This window comes from Sus scrofa, chromosome 3 (genome assembly GCF_000003025.6).
Source record: "Sus scrofa isolate TJ Tabasco breed Duroc chromosome 3, Sscrofa11.1, whole genome shotgun sequence".
Taxonomy (NCBI): domain Eukaryota; kingdom Metazoa; phylum Chordata; class Mammalia; order Artiodactyla; family Suidae; genus Sus; species Sus scrofa.
The window spans coordinates 10,626,656-10,647,018 of record NC_010445.4 but is presented as its reverse complement, the minus strand read 5'-3'; the positions used below and the strand labels follow the sequence as shown (position 1 = coordinate 10,647,018).

At 53.3% G+C, this 20,363-nt stretch overlaps 2 protein-coding genes across 3 annotated transcripts in view; one reads left to right on the top strand and one right to left on the bottom strand.

Annotated features, from left to right (window-relative positions):
• Positions 4,956 to 14,349, top strand: NSUN5 (NOP2/Sun RNA methyltransferase family member 5). Of its 2 annotated transcripts, none has more exons than XM_005661971.3 (10): positions 4,956 to 5,094; positions 5,192 to 5,314; positions 6,272 to 6,446; positions 6,542 to 6,650; positions 11,689 to 11,827; positions 11,913 to 12,028; positions 12,410 to 12,588; positions 12,775 to 12,985; positions 13,082 to 13,221; positions 13,302 to 14,349. In XM_005661971.3, exons 1-10 carry the CDS (start codon positions 5,002 to 5,004, stop codon positions 13,520 to 13,522), a joined length of 1,506 nt encoding a protein of 501 aa, XP_005662028.2. In that variant the 5' UTR covers positions 4,956 to 5,001; the 3' UTR covers positions 13,523 to 14,349. The 2 variants fall into 2 exon arrangements, with proteins under 2 accessions (XP_005662028.2, XP_003124450.1); XM_003124402.5 differs by having other exon boundaries at positions 13,082 to 13,222; positions 13,298 to 14,349.
• The window catches only part of POM121C (POM121 transmembrane nucleoporin C), a 24,300-nt gene continuing 17,581 nt past the window's right edge, over positions 13,645 to 20,363 (bottom strand). Inside the window, 5 exon segments of the mRNA XM_003124420.5 lie at positions 13,645 to 15,829; positions 16,189 to 16,311; positions 17,390 to 18,145; positions 18,148 to 19,047; positions 19,948 to 20,124. Coding sequence (XP_003124468.3) covers positions 15,732 to 15,829; positions 16,189 to 16,311; positions 17,390 to 18,145; positions 18,148 to 19,047; positions 19,948 to 20,124 — 2,054 coding nt within the window. The 3' untranslated portion in view covers positions 13,645 to 15,731.

Genomic DNA, 20,363 nt, shown 5'->3' with positions numbered 1-20,363 from the left:
GACAGGAACTCCCATTGCTGAACATTTATACTGCTTCTGTGCTCTGGGCTTTCAAGGCAGCATCAACCTCTGGCAGGGCCACATGGTGTTTCCACCCCCTGCCCCCTGGGCTCTGGTTAGTTACCTGCTCTGTCACTGCTCTGTCCCCAGAGACCTCTCTTGACTTCCCTGTGTTAGAGGAGATGGATGTGACACTTGTGCAGAGCAGAAGTGAGTTGGGGCCAGACGGGTGTGTGTCCCATCCCTGAAATCGGCCGGGCACCTGGGGGTGGGCCCAGAGTCCGTGTCTATTGAAGGGGAGCCTCCCTGTGGCCACAGCAGATGGTGTCCACTCCAGACCGAGGCTGGAACACCTGCATTCACTCCCAAGAATCTGGAAATTGGAAGAGAGGGTGGTTGGGGCTGAGGCCTCTGAGGCCTGCTGCTTTAGAGAGAAGCTCCCCCTCACCCAGCCTTGTGCCCCTGAGGTCTGTGGAGCCACCAGAGAGCCTTCCGTGGGGAACAGCCCTGCCCTGGCGCTCTGGCACGAATTCACATCGGCCACACAGACAGAGGCTCGCCCACGGCCTACAGAGCCATCCTCCAGAAACACCAGAGGAGGGAGGATTGTGAGGCGCCCCCTCAAGGCCATCGCTGCTGACCTCCTTATCCTCACGGGTGACTCGGGACGCGGCCTCCCAGCCTCTGAGGAGCTGTGCGCCTTTCTGTCCCTCCTCCCTCCCCGGAGGGCTGCAGCCTATCAAACAGCTTAGTTGTTGCTAGAACGGGCCCCTCCGCCACGGGACACCCCACAACTCAAGCTGCAGCCATCAGCCCTCTCATCTCCACGTCATCTTTTTTGGCGAGGGCAGCAGGGACCACGAGGAGCTCTGCCGTGGGCTAAGCTGGGTAAGTAAGAAGCGGTCAGAAGGTGCTGCTTGTCTCGGGACCGGCTGAGTCCGTCGGGCCTCTGCCTTGGTTGCTGTGCGCTTGACACTTTTCGGACCTGGTTTGGGTCATGCTGCTCTTCCCTCAGTTCCGTGACGGTGCGTTCACTCCGCACCTTCTCCGCCCTGCTGCTCCCCCACCCCCGCCCCCATGCAAACCCCTCTGGCTTCCGGTTGGGCTCAGCCGAGCGGAGGGACTGGCAGAGATCCTGGGGCAGGATGGTTCCGGGTCCTTGTTTTCCTGGTTTTCTGCCCTTTGGGCTGAGGGTTGGCAGCTTCCCTCCGCTGAAGAATCCTGCCAGGCTGCCCTCTCCCTCCGTTACCACCCCTCCTCGCACCCTGTGGTGAACAGGGCTGTCGCCAACCCTGAGGACTGCCCCACCCAACCCCCCGTGGGTCCCCTTGACCCTGGTCATGCCTTTAGAAATCGGCCCTTCTTTGACCTCTCTTCAACTACTCCCTGCTGTGCACCTTTCTGCCTGCAGCCAGACCCTGAGCGCCACAGTAGCACACTTCTGCACCCACTTAATAAATCCCCTTTTATGTTTGGTTAATCCGTTAGTGTCTGTGTTTGCAACAGAAAGATCTTAACTTACATCCAATATGTGGAGGGCAGAGGAAAGGGCAGTTCGTTCTTCCTGTGGAGTTGGCATGCAAGTGGAAGGACGAGGAAGACAGGCAGAGGATCTAGGGATCTAGGTCCACAAAGGGGATACAGCAGCTGGAGATGAGGGTGGGGCCAGGGCGGGGCCGGGGAGGGGCTACTGATGCAACTTTCTTGACTGTTAAGTTTGTTCTGAAGTAATGACAGTGTGGGAGTGGGTGAGTCTGCCTGGGGAGCAAACCTGATTGATGGAAAGGTCAGAGAAAGGAACGCCAGAACCTAAGGGAGAGCTTCGATGGGGTTTCCAAGGAAACCTAGAAATGGTCAGAGAGATGAGAAGGGATGCCGGCAGGAGAGGTCATAGAAGCCAAAGTATTCTCCACCATGGGAGGTGTGTTACAGCGCCACAAAACCGCGGATTCGGCAGGGAAAGCTTGAGGATATTAGGAGGTGGTTTTGGAGGGAGCTGTCTCAGTGCTTAGGGTGGAAGACAGACTACAGGGAGTTAGAAAATCACATGTGATTGAAGAAGTACAAGCAAGGATTGCTGATTCTCCTTTTAAAAAGTTTGATAGTGGAGTTCCCGTTGTGGCTCAGCGGAAAGAATCTGACTAGTATCCATGAGGATGCAGGTTCGATCCCTGGCCCTACTCAGTGGGTTAAGGATCTGGTGTTGCTGTGACCCACAGATGAAGCTCAGATCTGGTGTGGCTGTGGCTGTGGCATAGGCTGGCAGCTGCAGCTCTGATCCCTAGCTTGAGAACCTCCGTATGCATCAGGTGGGGCCCTAAAAAGACACACACAAAAAAAGGCTTTTTTTTGGTCTTTTTTAGGGCCACATCCACAGCATTTGGAAATTCCCAGGCCAGCCTACACCACAGCAATGCCAGATCAGAGCAGTGTCTGCGACCTACACTGTAGCTCGTAGCAATACTGGATCCTTAACCCACTGAGCCGGGCCAGGGATCGAGAACCCGTGTCCTCATGGATACTAGTTGGGTTCTTTACTGCTGAGCCACAATGGGAATTCCCAGAAGACATTTTTAAAGGCTTCTGAAAGGGATACAAGAGCCAGCTGAAAGTATTCCAGTGGTCCAAAGGGGAACAATTTCAGCAACACAATATTTTTGGATTACAACCCCAAATACATATACTTGTGTCCCTAAAATATACATAAATGGTTGAATATTTAAATGGGGGAGAAGAGATAAAACTGTACAGAAGAATTCCAGATGATTTGTGTAGCTACTCTGCCCTCCAGGGCAGGGAGCATAATCCCCAGCTCCTTAAGCATGGGCTACACATAGAGACTTCTTTTTGGAGAGGACAGAAGGAAAAGAGTAGCTTTACACTAGAGCAACTTGAGAGACACTCCTTCAGCCGGGTGATCAAGGTGAACCGTCCCGGTGATGTCGCACTGGTACTATTGCCCTTGATAGGAGGTAATGAAGATGGCTTTCTCCCCAAGCCCATAACCCTAGGCTAATCCTGAGAAAAACATCAGACAAATCCTTATGGAGGGACCTTCTACAAACTACTGACCAGGAGTCCTTAAGACCACCAAGGTCATCAAAAACAAAGAAAGTCTGAAAAACTGTCACAGACAAGAGGAGCCCAAGGAGACATGACTGAATGTAATGTGATGTCCTGGGTGACATTCAGGGACAGAAAAGGACATCAGATAAACACTAAGGAAATCTGAATAAAAAGTGGATGTACCTGTTACCCACCCTCTGGAAGGAGGGGAGACTGTTTCAGGATGGGTCAACTCTAGCACAGCTGGTTGTCCAGAACCACATCAGTGTGTGGTCTGTTCATCCAGTCATTCCTTCGCTCAACAGATACTAAGTCCTTATTGTGAAAAAGACACTGCACTTGGAGGTAAAGATAGATGAGTGTCAAAACAGACATGGATTTTCCCTCCTGGAGCCAGCTGGGGAGAAAGAGAGTAAGTCATAACCACATATGGGACAGGTGCTGTGAAGAAAATAAAATAGGAGTTCCTGTTGTGGGGCAGCAGAAACAAATCCAACTAGGAACCATGAGGTTGTGGGTTTGATCCCTGGCCTTGTTCAGTGGGTTAGGGATCTGGCATGGCCGTGAGCTGTGGTGTAGGTTGCAGATGCGGCTCAGATCCTGCGTTACTGTGGCTGTGGTGTAGGCTGGGAGCTGTAGCTCCAATTTGACCCCTAGCCTGGGAACCTCCATATGCCGTGAGTGTGGCCCTAAAACAAGAAAAGAAAAGGAAAAAAAAAAATAGATGATTTGATGGGAGAAAGGAGGAGAGTTCCACTAGAAGGTCACTTATGAACCAACCTAGAGCCACAGGAATGGGTTAAACCTTTAAGTGACTCAAGTGATTTCAATGTAGACTAGAATCAAGCTTCCTGCAAAACGCTTGCTTATACGTTATTAGTATACAGAGAATATACAGGCTGGAATATTCTAGTTCACAGAGGCCTGCCTGCTTGAATGCTTGAGATACACATATACAAGGCTTTTCTTTTATTTCTTTTGCTTTTCTTTTCCCCAATTAACCCATTATGTATCAGTAACTACATGGGCGCTAAGGACCCATATAGTACCCAGTCCCTGTCCTCTGGGGGTGGGGGTGTCAGCCTGGGGAAATGGGCCTATAGATGAATTGTCACAAGGAATTCATGAAAGGCTAGCCTTTTGGAAACAGAGTGAGAGCCCTTCTCACATCATGTGCCAAACCCAATTCTAAATGGATTTAAGTCTGAAATGATGAAGCCATAAATGATTTCTCTATTGTATACATGTGAAGTGGTTTTCAAGTCTGACAGTAAAGGCCAGACCTTTACATAAAGGCAAAGATTTAAACAATTTGAACACCATGTTGTCCCAAACAAATATAAACCACAATAAAAAGCAACGATAAACTGGAAAAACGTCAAAACCTAAGATAAGAAGTACAGATATTGCTGGAGTTGCCTCCTGGCTCAGCAGGTTAAGGATCCTTGTTGTCTGCTGTGGTTCTGGTTACAGCTGTGGTGGGGGGTTCCATCCCTGGCCCAGGAACTATCACATGCTATAGGCACCACAAAAAAAAAGAAATTTATATTGTTAATACATAAAAGGCACGAAGAGAAAGACCAAAGACGAGTGAATAAGGCATTTACATGCCATAACAGAAGAAATACAACCAATAACATGAAAATATTCAACTTCAATCACAGAAATTAAAACAACAGAATCTCTTGCCTATGAGATCGGCAAAGATTGAAAGAAAAAAGCGAAGAGCTATGAAGACGTGGTGAACCGGACTCCTAAGGTCGGCCGTCTCCGCCGGGAAGGAGCTTGAACCCGTACAAGCCTCGGGAACACTTAAATCGGCACTGGGAATCCGGGTCCGGAAGCCCGTGCCCTTTGACCCCGGAAGTGCGGCCGGGCGGGGCGGTGCGCTTCACGACAGAGCCGTAAAGGCGCGCGCAGGCAGCAACGCGGAGCATGGCTGTGTACGCTGCGGCGGCGGCGGTGCTGGCGGGCGTGGAGAGCCGCCAGGGCTCCCTCAAGGGACTAGTGTACGCCAGCAGCTTCCAGGTAGAGGGGTTCGAGGTTTCGGCCCGGGAGGGAGCCCCTGCGGGGGGCTAGTCCGGTCCGGCCCCCTCCTCACCTGGGTCCTTTTGGCCGCGCGCAGAATGTGAAGCAGCTGTACGCGCTGGTGTGCGAGACGCAACGCTACTCCGCTGTGCTGGACGCCGTGATCGCCAGCGCCGGCCTCCTCCGCGCAGAGAAGAAGCTGCGGCCGCACCTGGCCAAGGTGATGGCGGGGTGGGGCGGGCGGGGCGAGCCCCTCCTAACCCGGTCCTAGCTCGGCTACCGTCCACAGTGTGACTCTAGCAAGTCTCTCCTCTGAAAAGAGGAGGCACAGCCCCTCGCCGGGTTATGAATTGAAGTGAGGCGAACAGACTTAACTTGGAGCCTTGTGTGAAAGATTAAGAACGGAGATGCAAAGTACAGATGCAAAGTAGTGATGGCAGGGGTTGTTGTCTTTGGGTGCACGATGCTGTTGACAAGGGAGGAGGGTTGGGATGCAGAGCTCTCCTGCTGAGGAGAGAAGCCGTGGGGAAAGGGTTCAGGACTGGGAAGCAAAGTACCAGGTTGAAATCATGTATCTGCCATTATTTCTTGTGTGATCTTGAGGAAGATATCTTTTACCTGTTAGTGTCTCCGCCCGCCCCGAACCCCCAGACCAGAGATTGAACCTGGGCTGCAGGGTCACAGCTGCGAATCCTAACTCCTAAATCCCCAAAGAACTCTCTGTATTGGGTATTTCTGTCTACAGTACACGGAGGTCTCCAAATCATACCTGTGAATAAATCTGTAATGAAGTCAAACGTCACTCTACAATGTTTTTTTCCTTAGATCTCTTTTTTTCAGCCACTATTTTGGGGGCACTTAAGCAGGAAGTTTGTAATAAGTTTCTAAGTGACTTTTGATCCTATCTCCTCCAGCTTTTTTCTGCAAATCACTATTCGTATAATCTCAAAGCCTCCATCAAAGTTTCTTCAGTGCCTCTCACAACAAGGCGAGGTTCTCTTCCTGAGAATCAAGTTTCTCCATGATACGGACATGACTTACTGGTGTCTATCAGGCATCCTCTCCACAGCACCTGTTACTGCCTTGACAGGTGGTTAGCCGTATCCAGTTCCAGCATATTTTGATGTTCCAGGGTATTCACGCTCAAAGTTTTACCTCTTCCTTTCCTCACCCCCAGGTGCTAGTGTACGAACTGTTACTTGGAAGAGGCTTTAAAGGGCATGGGGGCCGATGGAAGCCCCTGCTGGACCGGCACCAGGCAAGGCTGAAGGCTGAGTTGGCCCGGCTCAAGGTTCGTCGAGGTGTGAGCCGGAACGAGGACCTGTTGGAGGTGGGATCCAAGTCTGACCCAGGTGAGCTGAAAGGAGTTGTGGGGCTGGGGGATAGCCATCAGGCCCTCACCGGCGAGGGCCGCGTTCCCGCCTGCTCATTGCCGATTGCTTCCTAGCCTCCCAGGTGCCTCGATTTGTGCGGGTGAACACTCTGAAGACCCGCTCTGAGGATGTAGTTGATTATTTCAAGAGACAAGGTTTCTCTTACCAGGGCCAGGCTTCCAGGTGAGTTTAGAACCTGCTTGGCTGCCTTCATCCAGGGAGGTGCCTGGGAAATGGGGATTGGCGGGGAGAGAGTCAAGGTGGTTGTGGCTGCACTCAGGTTTTCTTCTTACTTTTCCAGCAGTTTCTCCATCACCTTTCAAGGCCTGTCCTCCTCCATCCCTTAAACAGTGATTCTCCTGGGAGCCTCATTTCGCATTCTTCTAAATGTATCCCTCGGTTTCTTCTTGAGTTCTGACTCCTACCTCTCACCTGATGACTCCATCTCCCAGTCTAGACATTCTCATATATGCCTACTTTCAGGTTAACATCACTGCTTCATAGACACCCCATCACAGCATTCATCTGAATTCATCTTTCCTTTGAATTTGGTACCTCTTGTTTTAAATTATTGCCATTATTATTTTAGCTTTTTAGGGGCCACACCCAAGGCGTATGGAAGTTCCCAGGCTAGGGGTTGAATCAGAGCTACAGCCACCAGCCTACACTACGGCCACACCAGATCCAAGCCACATCTGCAGCCTACACCACAGCTCATGGCAGTGCCAGATCTTTAACCCACTGATCGATGCCAGGGCTCGAACCCGCATCCTCACAGATATTAGTCAGGTTCTTAACCTGCTGAGCCATAATGGGAACTCCTGTTTTTAACTTTGTAAGGCACCTGCATATGTTTTCTCTAGTGACTGCATGAATTTGCATTGCCACAAGCAGTGCCCAAGTGTTCCCTTTCTCTGCATATTTTCCAACATTTGTTATTTCTTGTCTTTTTGATACTAGCCATTCTGACAGGTGTGAGTGATACTTAACTGTGGTTTTAATTTGCATTTCCCTGGTGATCAGTGATTCTGAATGTCTTTTCACATATGTTGGAGGACAGAGGGAACAAAAAGTGCCCATTGAACTGAGAAGGCATCTTTTTCCTTCCTTCTTTTTATTTAGGGCTGCTCCTGTGGCACATGGAAATTCCCAGGCTAGGATCTGAGCCACATCTGTGACCTATACCACAGCTCAGGGCAATGCTGAATTCTTAACCCACTGAGTGAGGCCAGGGATTGAATCCGCATCCTTATGGATACAGGTCAGGTTCCTTACCACTGAGCCACAATGGGAACTCCTGAGGAGGCATCTTGAGAGCAAAAATGAGGCCAGCAGCTGCAGATAATCAATAGATGGTTTGTTATAGGGTAACTTACAGCGTAGGATTGGGCAGAAAACAATCTGGAAGCATTCGTGGCTGCACTCTGCATAGCAGAGGGGCCCGTGGGATAATTTTATAGTTAATCTCGGGCATGTAGGTAGATCCTTGCAAACAGAGCGTGCATTGCTAAGATTCACTTACCAGGAGCAAACAGGCATGTGCCTGTTCTTCACGAGCAGAGTCTGAGTTTCTGACAGCTGTCCTGTTAAGTCCTACTGGTTTTCCAACCAGCTAAGGAGATTCATCTTCCTGATGTCAGACCCTAGGGCTGTCGTGCCTGAACATGTGGTTTGAAATGCTCACGTGTATGTCTTTTTTGAACAGTTTCTCCTGTAGTCATTTATCTTTGTATTTTGCTTCTGAAATGTTCTTCATAATTTTGTTTCTATTAGGGAATGCTGGGCTCGATCTACATTTATCCTAAAAGTCCCAACAGGATGCATTTGATTCAGTAAATTATGGTTTTATCCCGACTATGAAACATTGGAGCTGTTTACATTGTTGGTGTGAATGCTTATTGACAAATAGCAAATGGGAAAATAGTCATATGTTAAGTATGATCTCCATTTTTGTTAACAAATACTGATTTTTAGAAGTTTTCGTTGTGGCTCAGCAGGTTAAGAACCCGAATAGTATCCATGTGGATTCAGGTTCGATCCTCGTCCTTGCTCAGTGGGTTAATGATCCCAAGTTGCTGTGGCTGTGGTGTAGGCCGGCAGCTACAGCTCCGATTCGACGCCTAGCCTGGGAATTTCCATATGCTGCAGGTGCAGCCCCCAAAAGGCAAATAAATGAAGAAATAAAAAGATCCCCTCCCACCCCGCAAAAAAAACCCCCACTGATTTTTAAATGTCTACAGGAACTGCACCACACCCTCAGTAGGGTTCTTGATAATGAATGGCGAGGGGTCTGTGGTGGGAATCAGCTTCCATGTGTTCCTTCAGGTGATGCCACCCAGGTGGTGCCAGCGTCCTGTAACCCAAGGAGGATCTTAGACCCTGTGGAATCCTTCTCTTCTTCTGGGTCCCCTGCAAGGGACCCAGGTCCCAACGTGAGAGCTTCTCTTCTCTGCTTACCTGACTCCGTGTGCATCTTTTCTCTACACCCTTGCTTCTGTCAGTCTCTCTGCCAGGCCCCAGTTTGTTTGCAGTGGGAATCGCTCCATATGTAGATGTGTTTTTGACATGTTTGTCGGTGGGGGTGGCGGCGGAGGGGGGGAATGTGAGCTCAGCGTCCCTGTACTCTGTCATCTTTTTTTTTTTGTCGTCTTGGCGCCGCACCTGTGGCATATGGAAATTGCCAGGCTAGGGGTTGAATCGGAGCTCTTGCTGCCAGCCTACACCACCGCCACAGCAACACAGGATCTGAGCCGTGTCTGCGACCTACACCACAGCTCGTGGCAATGCCGGATCGTTAACCCACTGAGCAAGGCCAGGGATCGAACCCATGCTCTCATGGATGCTAGTCAGGTTTGTTAACTGCTGAGCCACCACAAGAACTCCGTCTGCTCTGTCATCTTTATCTCCTCTTCCTCAGTGTTTCTATTACTGTGGTTTTACAATACAGTTTTGCAGTTTGAGATCAGGGAGCGTGATGCCTCCAGCTTTGTTCCTTTCTCCACACTGCTTTGGCCATTCATGGTCTTTTTGTGGTTCCATACAAATTTTAGGATTGTTCTGCTTCAATGAAAAATGCTATTGGAATTTTGATAGGGATTGTGTTGAATCTGTAGACTGCTCTGGGTAGTAGGACATTTTAACAATATTCTAACTCATGAGCATAAGATATCTTTCCATTTATTTGTATTATTTGCTTTTTTTTTTAATAGATTTCAGTGTACATGTCTTTCGCCTCCTTGGTGAAATTTATTCCTAGGTATTTTATTCTTTTTGATGCAATTGTAAATGGGATTGTTTACTTAATTTTTTTTCTGATAGTTATTAGTGTATAGAAATGCAACAGATTTTTATTAATTTTGTCTCCTGCAAAATTCAGTTAGTTCTAATAGTTTATTCTGATAGTGTTTTGGTGAATTCTTGAGGGTTTTCTTTATAGAACATAATGTCACCTGTAAATAGTGACAGTTTTACTTCTTCCTGACTTGGATGCTTTTTCTTTCTTTTCTTCACCGGATTGCTCTGGCTAGGACTCCCAATACTGTGATGAGTCAGAGTGGTGGGAGCTGGCCTCCTTGCCTTGTGCTTGATCTTAGAGGAAAAGCTTTTAGCTTTTCTCCGTTGAGAATGACTTTAGCTGTGCGCTTGTCCAATATGGACTTTATTATGTTGAGGTACCTTTCCTCTGTACCCAGTTTGTTGAGAGTGTTTATGAGTGGATGTTGAATTTTGGCAGATGCTTTTTCTGCAGCTTTTGAGATGGTCATGTGGGTTTTCTCCTTCCTTTTGTTAATGTGGTGTACCATGTGGATTAGCTTGTGGGCGTTCAGCTGTCCCTGCATTCCTGAACAGGATGCATCTTGTGCCTGTTTTAACCTGACAGATATCACTATTATGCACCCCATTTGGTCAGGGCAGAAACTTACTCATCCTGGATGCTTTCTTCCTCTCCTTCTAGTCATCGTTACTACTCTGCCTTCAGCATCTTTTCGTCCTCCCAGATACTGCCTAGGTTCAAGTGTCATTTTCTGCCGTGATTGGCGGAAGGATCTCCCAAACTGGTCTCCCCACTTCCAGACTTTGTTCATTGTGCTTGTGCTCCTCGCGTTGGCTGCAGAAAGATCTGAAACCAGATCTGATGCTGAACTCCCCTGCTGGAAACCCTTGGCTCTCCCTTGTGCCGTGCCCCCTGCTTGGGTTCAGGCCCCTCTGCCATGCACTCCTGCACTTGTGTTCCCCCAGTGGTTGCTCCCCGCGCTCACTCATGTCCCAGTGTGTCCTTTGACAGCTCTGGGAAGCTGCTGCCTCGACCTCCCTTTCCCTCCGTCTCTTGTGATAGATGGTCACCTCTTGGAGACCAGGGGGTAGAGTGGAGGATGGCTGTGTTGGGGTTTGAATTCCAGCTCTGCTGCTTAATAGCTTTCTGATCTGAGTTGTTACTCTCTCTGCCTGTTTTCTACTGGGTCAAGTGAGTGGACAGTGCTCTGCCTTTTCACCTCAACTCCTCGTGTTACTAAATTCATCCATCAGGAATCAGCTTAGCACTTACCTCCCTGCACCACCCGGAGTCTCCCCCAGGGTTATGTTTTAACAGCTCTGAGTATAAGTGCCTGATGTTGAAATATTGTGAAGTATTTTCTGAAGTATTTTGCATGTCATTTAATCTTGATACCTACCGTTTTCCAGAAGTATATAGACAGGCTGAGAGGCCCATGGTCCCACCACTGGTGAATGGTGGAGGTGGGATCCTGAACCATGAGGGAGTCTGACCTAAGAACCCCATTCTCTCTCTCTCTCTTTTTTTTTTTTGTCTTTTGTCCTTTTTTAGGGCCACACCTGCAGCATATGGAGGTTTCCAGGTTAGGGGTCCAATCGGAACTACTGCTGCCGGCCTATACCAGAGCCACAGCAATGCCAGATCCGAGTGGCGTCTGCGACCTACACCACAGCTCGTGGCAATGCCAGATCCTTAACCCACTGAGCGAGGCCAGGGATCGAACCCACGACCGCATGGTTCCTAGTCGGATTCGTTCCTGCTGCGCCACGATGGGAACTCCAAGAACCCCATTCTCTTTAACTGCTGCCTCTGTCTCATCACCTTGTCACTTATTCATAGCATTTATTGCCTAAATAAGCAGTTAGATGACATGTGAGATGTCTGGCCTGGTGCCTGGCCCAGAGGGATTCAGAAAACGTGGAATGAAGGGTTCTTATTCCCTGGCAGCCTCGAGGACATAAGGGCCCTCAAAGGGAAGTGTTTTCTTCTGGATCCCTTGCTGCCAGAGCTGCTTGTGTTTCCAGCCCAAACAGATCTGCATGAACATCCACTGTACCAAGCTGGTCACCTCATCCTCCAAGACAAGGTCGGGAAGGTGTGTGGAAAGGGGAGGAGCGGTGGGGAGTGACGGGCCTGGGGCCTCCTTCACCCGCTCTGCTCCGCTCCCCCAGGCCAGCTGTCTCCCAGCCGTGCTGCTGGCTCCTCCCCCGGGTTCCCATGTCATTGACGCATGCGCTGCCCCAGGCAATAAGACCAGTCACTTGGCTGCTCTTCTCAAGAACCAAGGGTGAGTGCTGTAGTCACACAGGGGAGTGGGGTGGGGTCTGAGCCTCCACTTTGTAAGAACGAAGAGGAACTCTTGTTCTAGTAGGTCACGAAGGCTGAAGAGGGGGCCTTTCCCTCAAACATGTCCTTCTGGACCGAGGGCAGGTCACCACACTTCCCAGTGGGTTGCAGGTGTGGGATGTGAATTCCTTTGCCCTTGGGGCAGAGTGCCCGGGCCCGTTATTTCTCACCACTGACCCCTCAAAAATATTTAGAATTTAAAGACGTTTACGTACTTTCTGTGTGTCTTGACTTAAAACGACGTGTCACTATGTGTCAGAGCCGTGGGCTCCCACGTGTTCCGTGAATTCTCAGTTCACCTCAGCTCTGCCCTCCTCCCTAGGAAGATCTTTGCCTTTGACCTGGATGCCAAGCGGCTGGCGTCTATGGCCACCCTGCTGGCCCGAGCTGGGGTGTCTTGCTGCGAGCTGGCCGAGCAGGACTTCCTGGCGGTCGCACCCACAGACCAGCGTTATCGTCAGGTCCAGTACATCTTGCTGGATCCTTCGTGCAGTGGCTCTGGTGAGACGGGGGGTGGGGGAGGAAGCACGGCCAAAGGCCCCCACAGATCGAGAGCAGCCTTAGTGCAGGAGGGCTGGCCTTGGGTGTCGTTCTGAGTCTGATGACCGTGGCCCCGCGCGGGTGTGCTGGCCTGTACGTAGGGGATTCATGTGCTCACGGAGAGTGTGAGAAAAGTGCTCTCCCTAGGGATGCTGACCAGACGGCTGGAGGAGCCCGGGGCCGGCGCCCCGAGCCAGGAGCGCCTGCGGGCGCTGGCGGGCTTCCAGCAGCGGGCCCTGAGCCACGCGCTCACGTTCCCTGCCCTGCGGCGCCTCGTCTACTCCACGTGCTCCCTCTGCCAGGAGGAGAATGAAGATGTGGTACAAGCTGCCCTGCAGCAGAGCCCAGGAGCCTTCAGGTAGTGGGCAGGAGCCTTCAGGTAGTGGGCGTCTGGCAGGGTCTCGGGGAGGGGCTGCCCTTTTACCCCGAAGCCTGTCACGTTTCCTCCCCACAGGCTGGCTCCCGTCCTCCCCTCCTGGCCGCATCGAGGCCTCGGCACGTTTCCAGGTGCTGAACACTGCCTCCGGGCCTCCCCTGACACCACGCTCACCGGTGGCTTCTTCATCGCTGTGCTTGAACGGGTAGAGGTACCAAGGTAAGCGAGTAGGGGGCCCACTCGGAAGATGCTGGGAGACTAGGGCGCATCTAACTCCTGTGCTTTTGCTCCTAGTGCCGTCTCACAGGCCGAAGCATCCATCCCAGAACTGACGTCCAGCCCAGGCCCAAGGAGGAAGAGACGGCGGCGAAAGGCAGCGGCCACGCCCAGCACACAGCCTGGCACGTAGCTGGGGCTCAGAGCCTGGACTGCTCAGGCCTCCTCCCAGCTCGTCTCCGGCCCTCAGTGCCGGGCAGCGGGCTTGTGTGGAAAGGGTCTTTCCATGGCTGTAGGAATTAAACGGGCGAGCCTGCTCCTCCAGCCGGGGAGGGTGGCCCTCCCTCGGGCTGTGCCGCTGCCCCTGAGCTGTGTTCTTGCTGGGAGGCACTGCTGCCCACGGAAATAAAAGGCAGGACATGGTCTACGATAGATCACAGTTTTTTATTCTTATGACATAAGCAAGGAGAAAAACCTCACATTCATACTAAAAATTCCAACTAGACTCACAGGATTCAGTCTTCAGTCGTGATGGAAAGTCCCAGCCTCCCGTCGCTGTCCAGTGCACGTCCACACCCGCACGCACACACTCACACTCAGGCCGCGCCAGGCCGCCTGCTTCGGGGGGTTCCTGGACCAACGGTCCTGCCCGTGGAACCGAGGTAAACGAGCTCCGCGCGCGCGCCAGCCTAAGGGGTCTACCTTCGGGAAGGTATAGGCAGGAGCCTCGCTTCCAGACCCGTGCCCCGCCCCGCCCGTGGCTCGAGGTTCGGGTCCCTCTGCAGCTGCACACACAGCGGTGAGTAGTGGAGCTCTCCCTGGGGGCGCAGTCCCCTGCCAGCGCCAGCGGACGTTCACCCTCAGTCACAAAGGGGAGGGGGACTAGTACAGCTACATCACATTTATAAAATAAGAATTACATTTTCTGTTTCCAGAAGGAGCTCCAGTCCCTTGGAAGAGCTGCCTGGGACAGCACGTGAGCCTCTTCTTCACACAGGCATAACTTAACTATACAGCTAATTTCTAGTCAATAGCATTTATACTTAACCACCTCAATGAACCAAGCTTGAAGGAATTTAAAAGGCAATTTAGCTTAAATACAAAAATAAATTTTTTATTTTGTTAAAAAATGTTTAAATATTTTTTTCTTTTAATTTAGACACACGCATTCATACTTCTCCCAAAGAGGATGGGCGTGGCAGCAAGGCTCTTGGGCCTGGAGTATGTGGTTTGGGAACAAAGGAAGAAGAAAGGAAGGGGCGGGAGTGAGATACACTCTTAAAATGTGGTTTATAATTTAGGTTTTCTAACTCACACTACGGGTGACCCAGCCTACAGTCAGGTTAGGCAGGTGGGGAAAGAAACAGAGGGAAGAGGCCTTTGCTTCTCCTCGGCCCCATCCTCCTAGGCTGCCAGCCCTTAAAGTCAAAACACCATTTGAAAATTCAAGACTCGGCACTTGTAGCCGTCAAGCGGTGCTACTTTCCACATTCAATTAGCGAGGCCCCAGAAACTTGAGAAACAGTTAAGTCCGGCACTACCAACATGCCGCCACTCATACAATTCAATTCTTCCTCCAAACTCGATTCAAAGAGCAACAGACATGAGCATCAGACAAAGGAACACAGGACAAGGCTTTAAACATACGATCCCGGAGAGGCAGACAAGCCCAGGGAGGCCAACGGGGAAGGTGAGCGAGGAGGCAGCTGAAAGCGGCGGCGGGCATCCTGCCTGTTCCAAGATCTTCCCTCTCCCGGAGTGAGGTGTCACCCCTGGATCTGCCAGGCTAACAGTCTTGAGCCACCAAGCTTTTGGGGGCCAAACTGGCAGAGAGGGTTGGAGATGAAACAGAGGCTTGAACCTGGCAGGAGCAGCACCCACTGGGGTCTCCAAGGCAAAGCTAGATTCAGGATCATTTTAAAAGGAATCGATCCTGCAAGGAGTCGGTGAGGGACAAAGCAGCAAGAATGGGGGAACCGAGTCCTCTAATGGGACAAGAGGGGGAGAAGCACTTTTTATAGCCAAGCCAAGCAAGGTAAAGCTATAGGGATAAGCTGCTTCCCCCAATCCCATCAAATGCGTATCAGGGATGCAAGTGGTGCGGGCTCTACCTGCCACCCTCCAGCAGAGGTGGCTCTCAGGGAATCGGCGGGAAGGGAGGCGCCTGACGAAGCTTATACACTACACGAGCGTCAGGGAGGGAAGAGGGCGATATGTACAGGTGGTGTGTTCGTTCTCTCCAGCCTCACCAGTGGAACTGTTCAAGTAAGGTCACAGGCTTCCGCCCTGCCGCGTCCTTCCTGCCTCCCCCTCTCCCCAGAGGCCTGGGGCTTCTGCTTCCTGGAAGAGAGGGACCGGCCACTGCAGCCGCCACTCCTGCCCCGGTGGCTGAGGCCAGACTGGTTCGGGGTGGCTCTGCTTTATGGAACTAGAAGACGAGAGGCTCCTTCTGGCAGGTGCCGAGGTCCAGATGTGGGTGGGGGTGGGATGGGGTGGGGGGAAGGGCCGGGGGCTACTTCTTGCGAGTGTGCTGCCTCCGGGCCTGTAGCCGTTGCCGAGCCCCCGGAGGCTTGGATCCCGCACCAATGGAAAAGGAAGGGGCCGCAGATCCTGGAAAGAGTCAACAAGGTCTCATCAGGGCAGCTGCCCCCGGGCAGCAGGGCTCTCGAGACCGAGGGTGCCGGAAAAAGCCTTTCGGAGCTCTCGCAACCCTCTGAGGGAGGGGCCGATTGAAGGTGCAAACCCCCAAGACGACAGGCGGTCCGGGAGCAAGGCCTGGGAAGGCGCCTGGACCTGGCTCCCAGCGGTCTGGGGAATGCTGCCGAGACGGGTCCTGGCCGAGCTCTGCTGCTCAGCTCCAGACCCGGGCTGTGCTGATTCCCTCGGAGCTGAACTGCCAGTCCTCCCCACCCCCTCTTCAGAGAGGCGACAAGCAGGTCACACGGGCAACGGGGAGACGGGCCGCTTACCGAAAGGTCCGACTCCAACAAAGCCCTGGGTGGGTGTTGAGGATGCCCCAAAGGAGAGGCTGCTGCCTGACGTGCCCACCCCAGGAGCAGGGGCGTTCTGGCCAAAGGTGGGCGTGGAGGTGCCTAGGGTGAAGAGACAGCAGACAACTGGAGGCCAGGCTGCTGGGCACAGGGCCCTGAGCCTTGCCGGGAGGTCTGCCACTGGACCCCCCACTGCAGGGAACTGCACAGAGAAGCGGGGCTTCCTGCGCTGCTCAGGTGAGCCGCCCAGCCTAACAGCCGAGAGGCAGCGGAGGCCGCCCCGTGGGGTTGCCTTCTGGCCCCTCGGCCGCTGGCCCATCCCCCCCACTTGCCCTGCAGGGCCCACCCCCGCCCCTCAGCACCCAGCTGGCCCCCGGTGTTTCCTGACCCCGCTGCAGGACCTCCAGCGCACCCACTGCCCCTCCCTGCTTGAGGGAACAGGGTGGCTTTACCAACTACCGCTTGCTTAGTGGCCATCTCAGAACAGCGCTGCGGGGCAGAGGGCAGTGCGGCGCGGCCTCACTCCGCACTCACCACCACAGCCCGTGCAGCCTCCAAGCTGCCCGAGAGCCTCCCACCCGCTCCTCCCACTCCTGTGCCCACTCCAAGGCAACTGCTTCAGGAGGCTCCGCTCGGCCGCACTCCGCCCTGACCCGCTCCTCGAGCCCGTCTCTCAGGCTGCGCGACCAAGAGCCGCTCAGGGTTCAAGGTCCTGATCCTCCACCTTCCACATGGCGACGAAGACGCCTCACTCTTCTTCAAATTCTACACCGATTTGCCTTAGTCCTTAAAATCCACACACTTACCCTTCAACTGTCTGCCTCTCGACCTCATTTTATGCCATTTCCCCAACTTTCAAGCCTCCAGCCACACCGGGCTCCCTCTGTTCCCGAGCCCGCCAGGCTGTCCCCACCTCTGGGGCTCTGCACTAGCGCCTCCCGCGTCTCTGGTGCTGTCTCACACCCTCCCCATCCGCACCCAAACCCTTCTCGCCACCAAGTCTCAGAAATGAAATGCGTTACTTTTTCAGAAAGGCATCCCCCCCGCAGTCACTCATCATGTTTTATCAAGACCTCTCCTGCTACCGACATGATACTTACACATCTAACGGCCATCGCTTCACTACCACACAGTAAACAGTAGACACTGCCCAGCAGACCGAGTCAGGTTCTGATCTTACCTCCAAACACAGGTTTGCTGTCCGGCGTGCTGGCCACATTGAAGGCAAAGGACGTGTTCTGGCTGGGCACGCCCAGGCTGTTCTGGCTCAAGCCTCCCCCAAAAGGGGTCGTGCTGCCAGCAGGCCCACTCTGTCCTGCTCCGAAGCTGAAGGCTCCGGAGGCAGAGCTGGTGCCTGGGGTAGCCACACTGATGCCAAAGCCTCCACTGCCCGCTGGGGCTGCCGATCCCCCAAATGTGAAGGGAGATGGCGTCGTGCTGCCAAACACAGAGCTACTGGTCCCACTGCTGGTGGTCTGGGTTGCAGCTCCAAAGCCAGAGGTGGTGGCTGCACCAAAGGAGAAAACGGCTGTGGTGCTGCCAAAGGCTGGCTGGGTGCTGGCAGCGGTGCCGAAGCCAGAGGCTGTGGCTTTCAGGCCGCCGAAAGCGGACTGTGTGGTGCTGCCAAAGGTCGGCTGGACTGGGGCTGGGGCTGGCGCTGGCGTTGCAGTCGGGGCGGAGGCTGCAGAGTTTCCAAATGTGAAGGAGCTGCCAAAGGTGGGGACAAGGGTTGGCTTGGCAGCCCCCTGCTGCTGCCCATCAGTGGCTCCGAAGCTGGGCTGGGGGTTGGCTCCTGGGTATGATGGGAGGGAGGGCTTGGCACTTGAGCCAAAGGGAATGTTGAATGCCGGGGTGGTGGTGCTACTGAATGTCAGTGTGGGCTGGCTGGTGGTGGCCGGGGCGGAGGCTGTAAGGGTGCTGCCAAAACCACTAAACCAGTGGTGCTGCTGCTGGCGGCTGTCTGAGCAGCACTGGGAAGGGACGGGCCAAAGGTGGTGACTGCTGTTGAAGCAGGCATGGCAGGAGGCTTGCCAAACTGGAATATGGAGCCCATAGCTGGGGTGAAGCTGGCACCAGAGGCAGGGGGAGTCCCAAAGAGGAAGAGCTGGGAGGTGGAAGCAGTGGTGCTAGTCACGCTGCTTGGGGTGCTGGTCACGCTGCTCACACAGAAGCTGAACGTGGGCTTCAGAGCAGAGTCTGTGGAGGTGCTGGCTGTGGTCACAGAAGCCACTGCAGGAGTGGCACTGGCCTGGCCGGTGAAGAGAGGGGTGCTCGTAGTAGTGGCTGGAGGAGCTGTTTGCTTGAAGGAGAAGGGGGTTATTGTGGGCACAGATGCAGGTGGCCCCATGGGGCTAAAGACAGGTTTGAAGGTGAGGGATGGGCTGCTGGTAGTCGTGGGGAGGGCTGAGCTGGAGGATGCTGTGGCTGTGACCTTGGAAGGGCTAGAGGGCAAGGGGCCTTCACTCTCGCTTTTGGGAGGGGGTGGGAAAACGGGACTGAACATGGGAGATGCTGAAGACACAGCAGGAGCTGCAGAGGCAGGAGGGTTAGCAGTGGGGGTGCTCAGCATTCCAAAAGGAATGTTCTGCTTGGGGGTGGGGGATGGGGCGGACGGGGCTTGGGATTTGGCAGATGTCTCAGCCTGAGGGGCCGGAGATGACTTGGTGGTGTCAGTGACTGGTCCAGGGGAAGCAGGGGTCAGTCCCAAGAAAGTGGCTGTAGGTTTGGAGTCTGAGGAGGTGCCCGGAAGAGGCCCTGACTGTGAAGAGCCAAGAGGGGCCAGAGGGCTGGGTGTCTTCGGAGGTGAATGGGCCACAGTGGTTGCCATGCCAGCAGATTCTGGGAAGAAAAGCAGAGAAAGTGAACTTGGAATACCTCAGACGTGGGGGTGTGCAACGCTGAGCACGGTGCCAAGTATTCAACAGTCAACCGTGAGGACTTAGTCTGCGTCACGGCCCTTCAGCTGCTCATTCCTGAACATCGAGGATGTGTTCACACCTTCCACCCTTCCCAGCTCATGAGAAAGACAGACGGGGATGACACTTGGCCTCATTGGGGGTTAAATGTGTAGAAACTAAGACAAATCCAATCACCTGAACTCAAGTCCGGTCAATAACCCAGGTCCACCTTACTCTCTAACAGAGATGCGCTCTATCTGCCGACCAGGCGCTAAGTACAGAACACATAACCCCGAATGGGCTGGCCTCTGCCGGGAGCCCTGGGGGAGGCCGAACAGCTGACACATCCTGGAGTGCCGCAGAGCGCAGTAAAGGAGGGCGCACACACGCAGTGCCCGGAGGCCACGTGGCTGCAGCAGTCGGCAGACCCTTGAAAACCGAGAGCAAAAGCAACTGCTATTCCCTCATGTCTGTGGTCTAGCAAGCATGTGACAAGACATCTTAAGCACGTGATCCCTTCACCTCAGGGACACCTCATAAAGTGAGCAATATTCTCATTTTACAGATGACGACAACAAGGCTCAGAGCAGCGAAAGAACTGCGTTTCCCATCAAGAGCCATGTGAGTGCCCCAACGAAGCGCCTTCCCCAACCTCAAGTGCTGCAGCCTCTCTTCCTGAATTTCCTGACTGCAGCCTTCTGAAGCTCGTACGCTTGCACCAGCTCAGGTCTGGGAGGCCAGAATGGGCTCGCCCTCTACAACCATTTCTAGCAAGTGACAGGCATGGTGCTTTTACTTCCCCCCAAGCGAAGGCTGACGTCTCCACAGCTCGCTCTCTCACCAGGGAGGGATGGTAGGCCTGGGGAGTTCTGCATCTTCTTCAAGCTCTCCAACAGTGGGTTAGTGCTTGGGGCTGGGAGGGAGGTTGTGGGGACAGCAGTCCCAGCAGCAGGCAGGGTAAAAGTGAAGGAAGGCTGACTGGTAGGTGGGCTCTCAGGGACAGAGGTCGAGGCAGTATCTACGGAAGAAAAGATTTTATCATGAGCACAGGGATATTCAGGGTCTCAGTATAAGTCATTTAGAAATGTGTCCCCTGGAGTTCCTGTCGTGGCTCAGCAGAAACGAACCCAACCAGTATCCATGAGGATGCGGGTTCGAGCCCTGGCCCTGCTTTTGCTGTGGGTTAAGGATCCCGCATTGCCATGAGCTGTGGTGTAGGTCATAGATGCGGCTCAGATCTGGCGTTGCTGTGGCTCT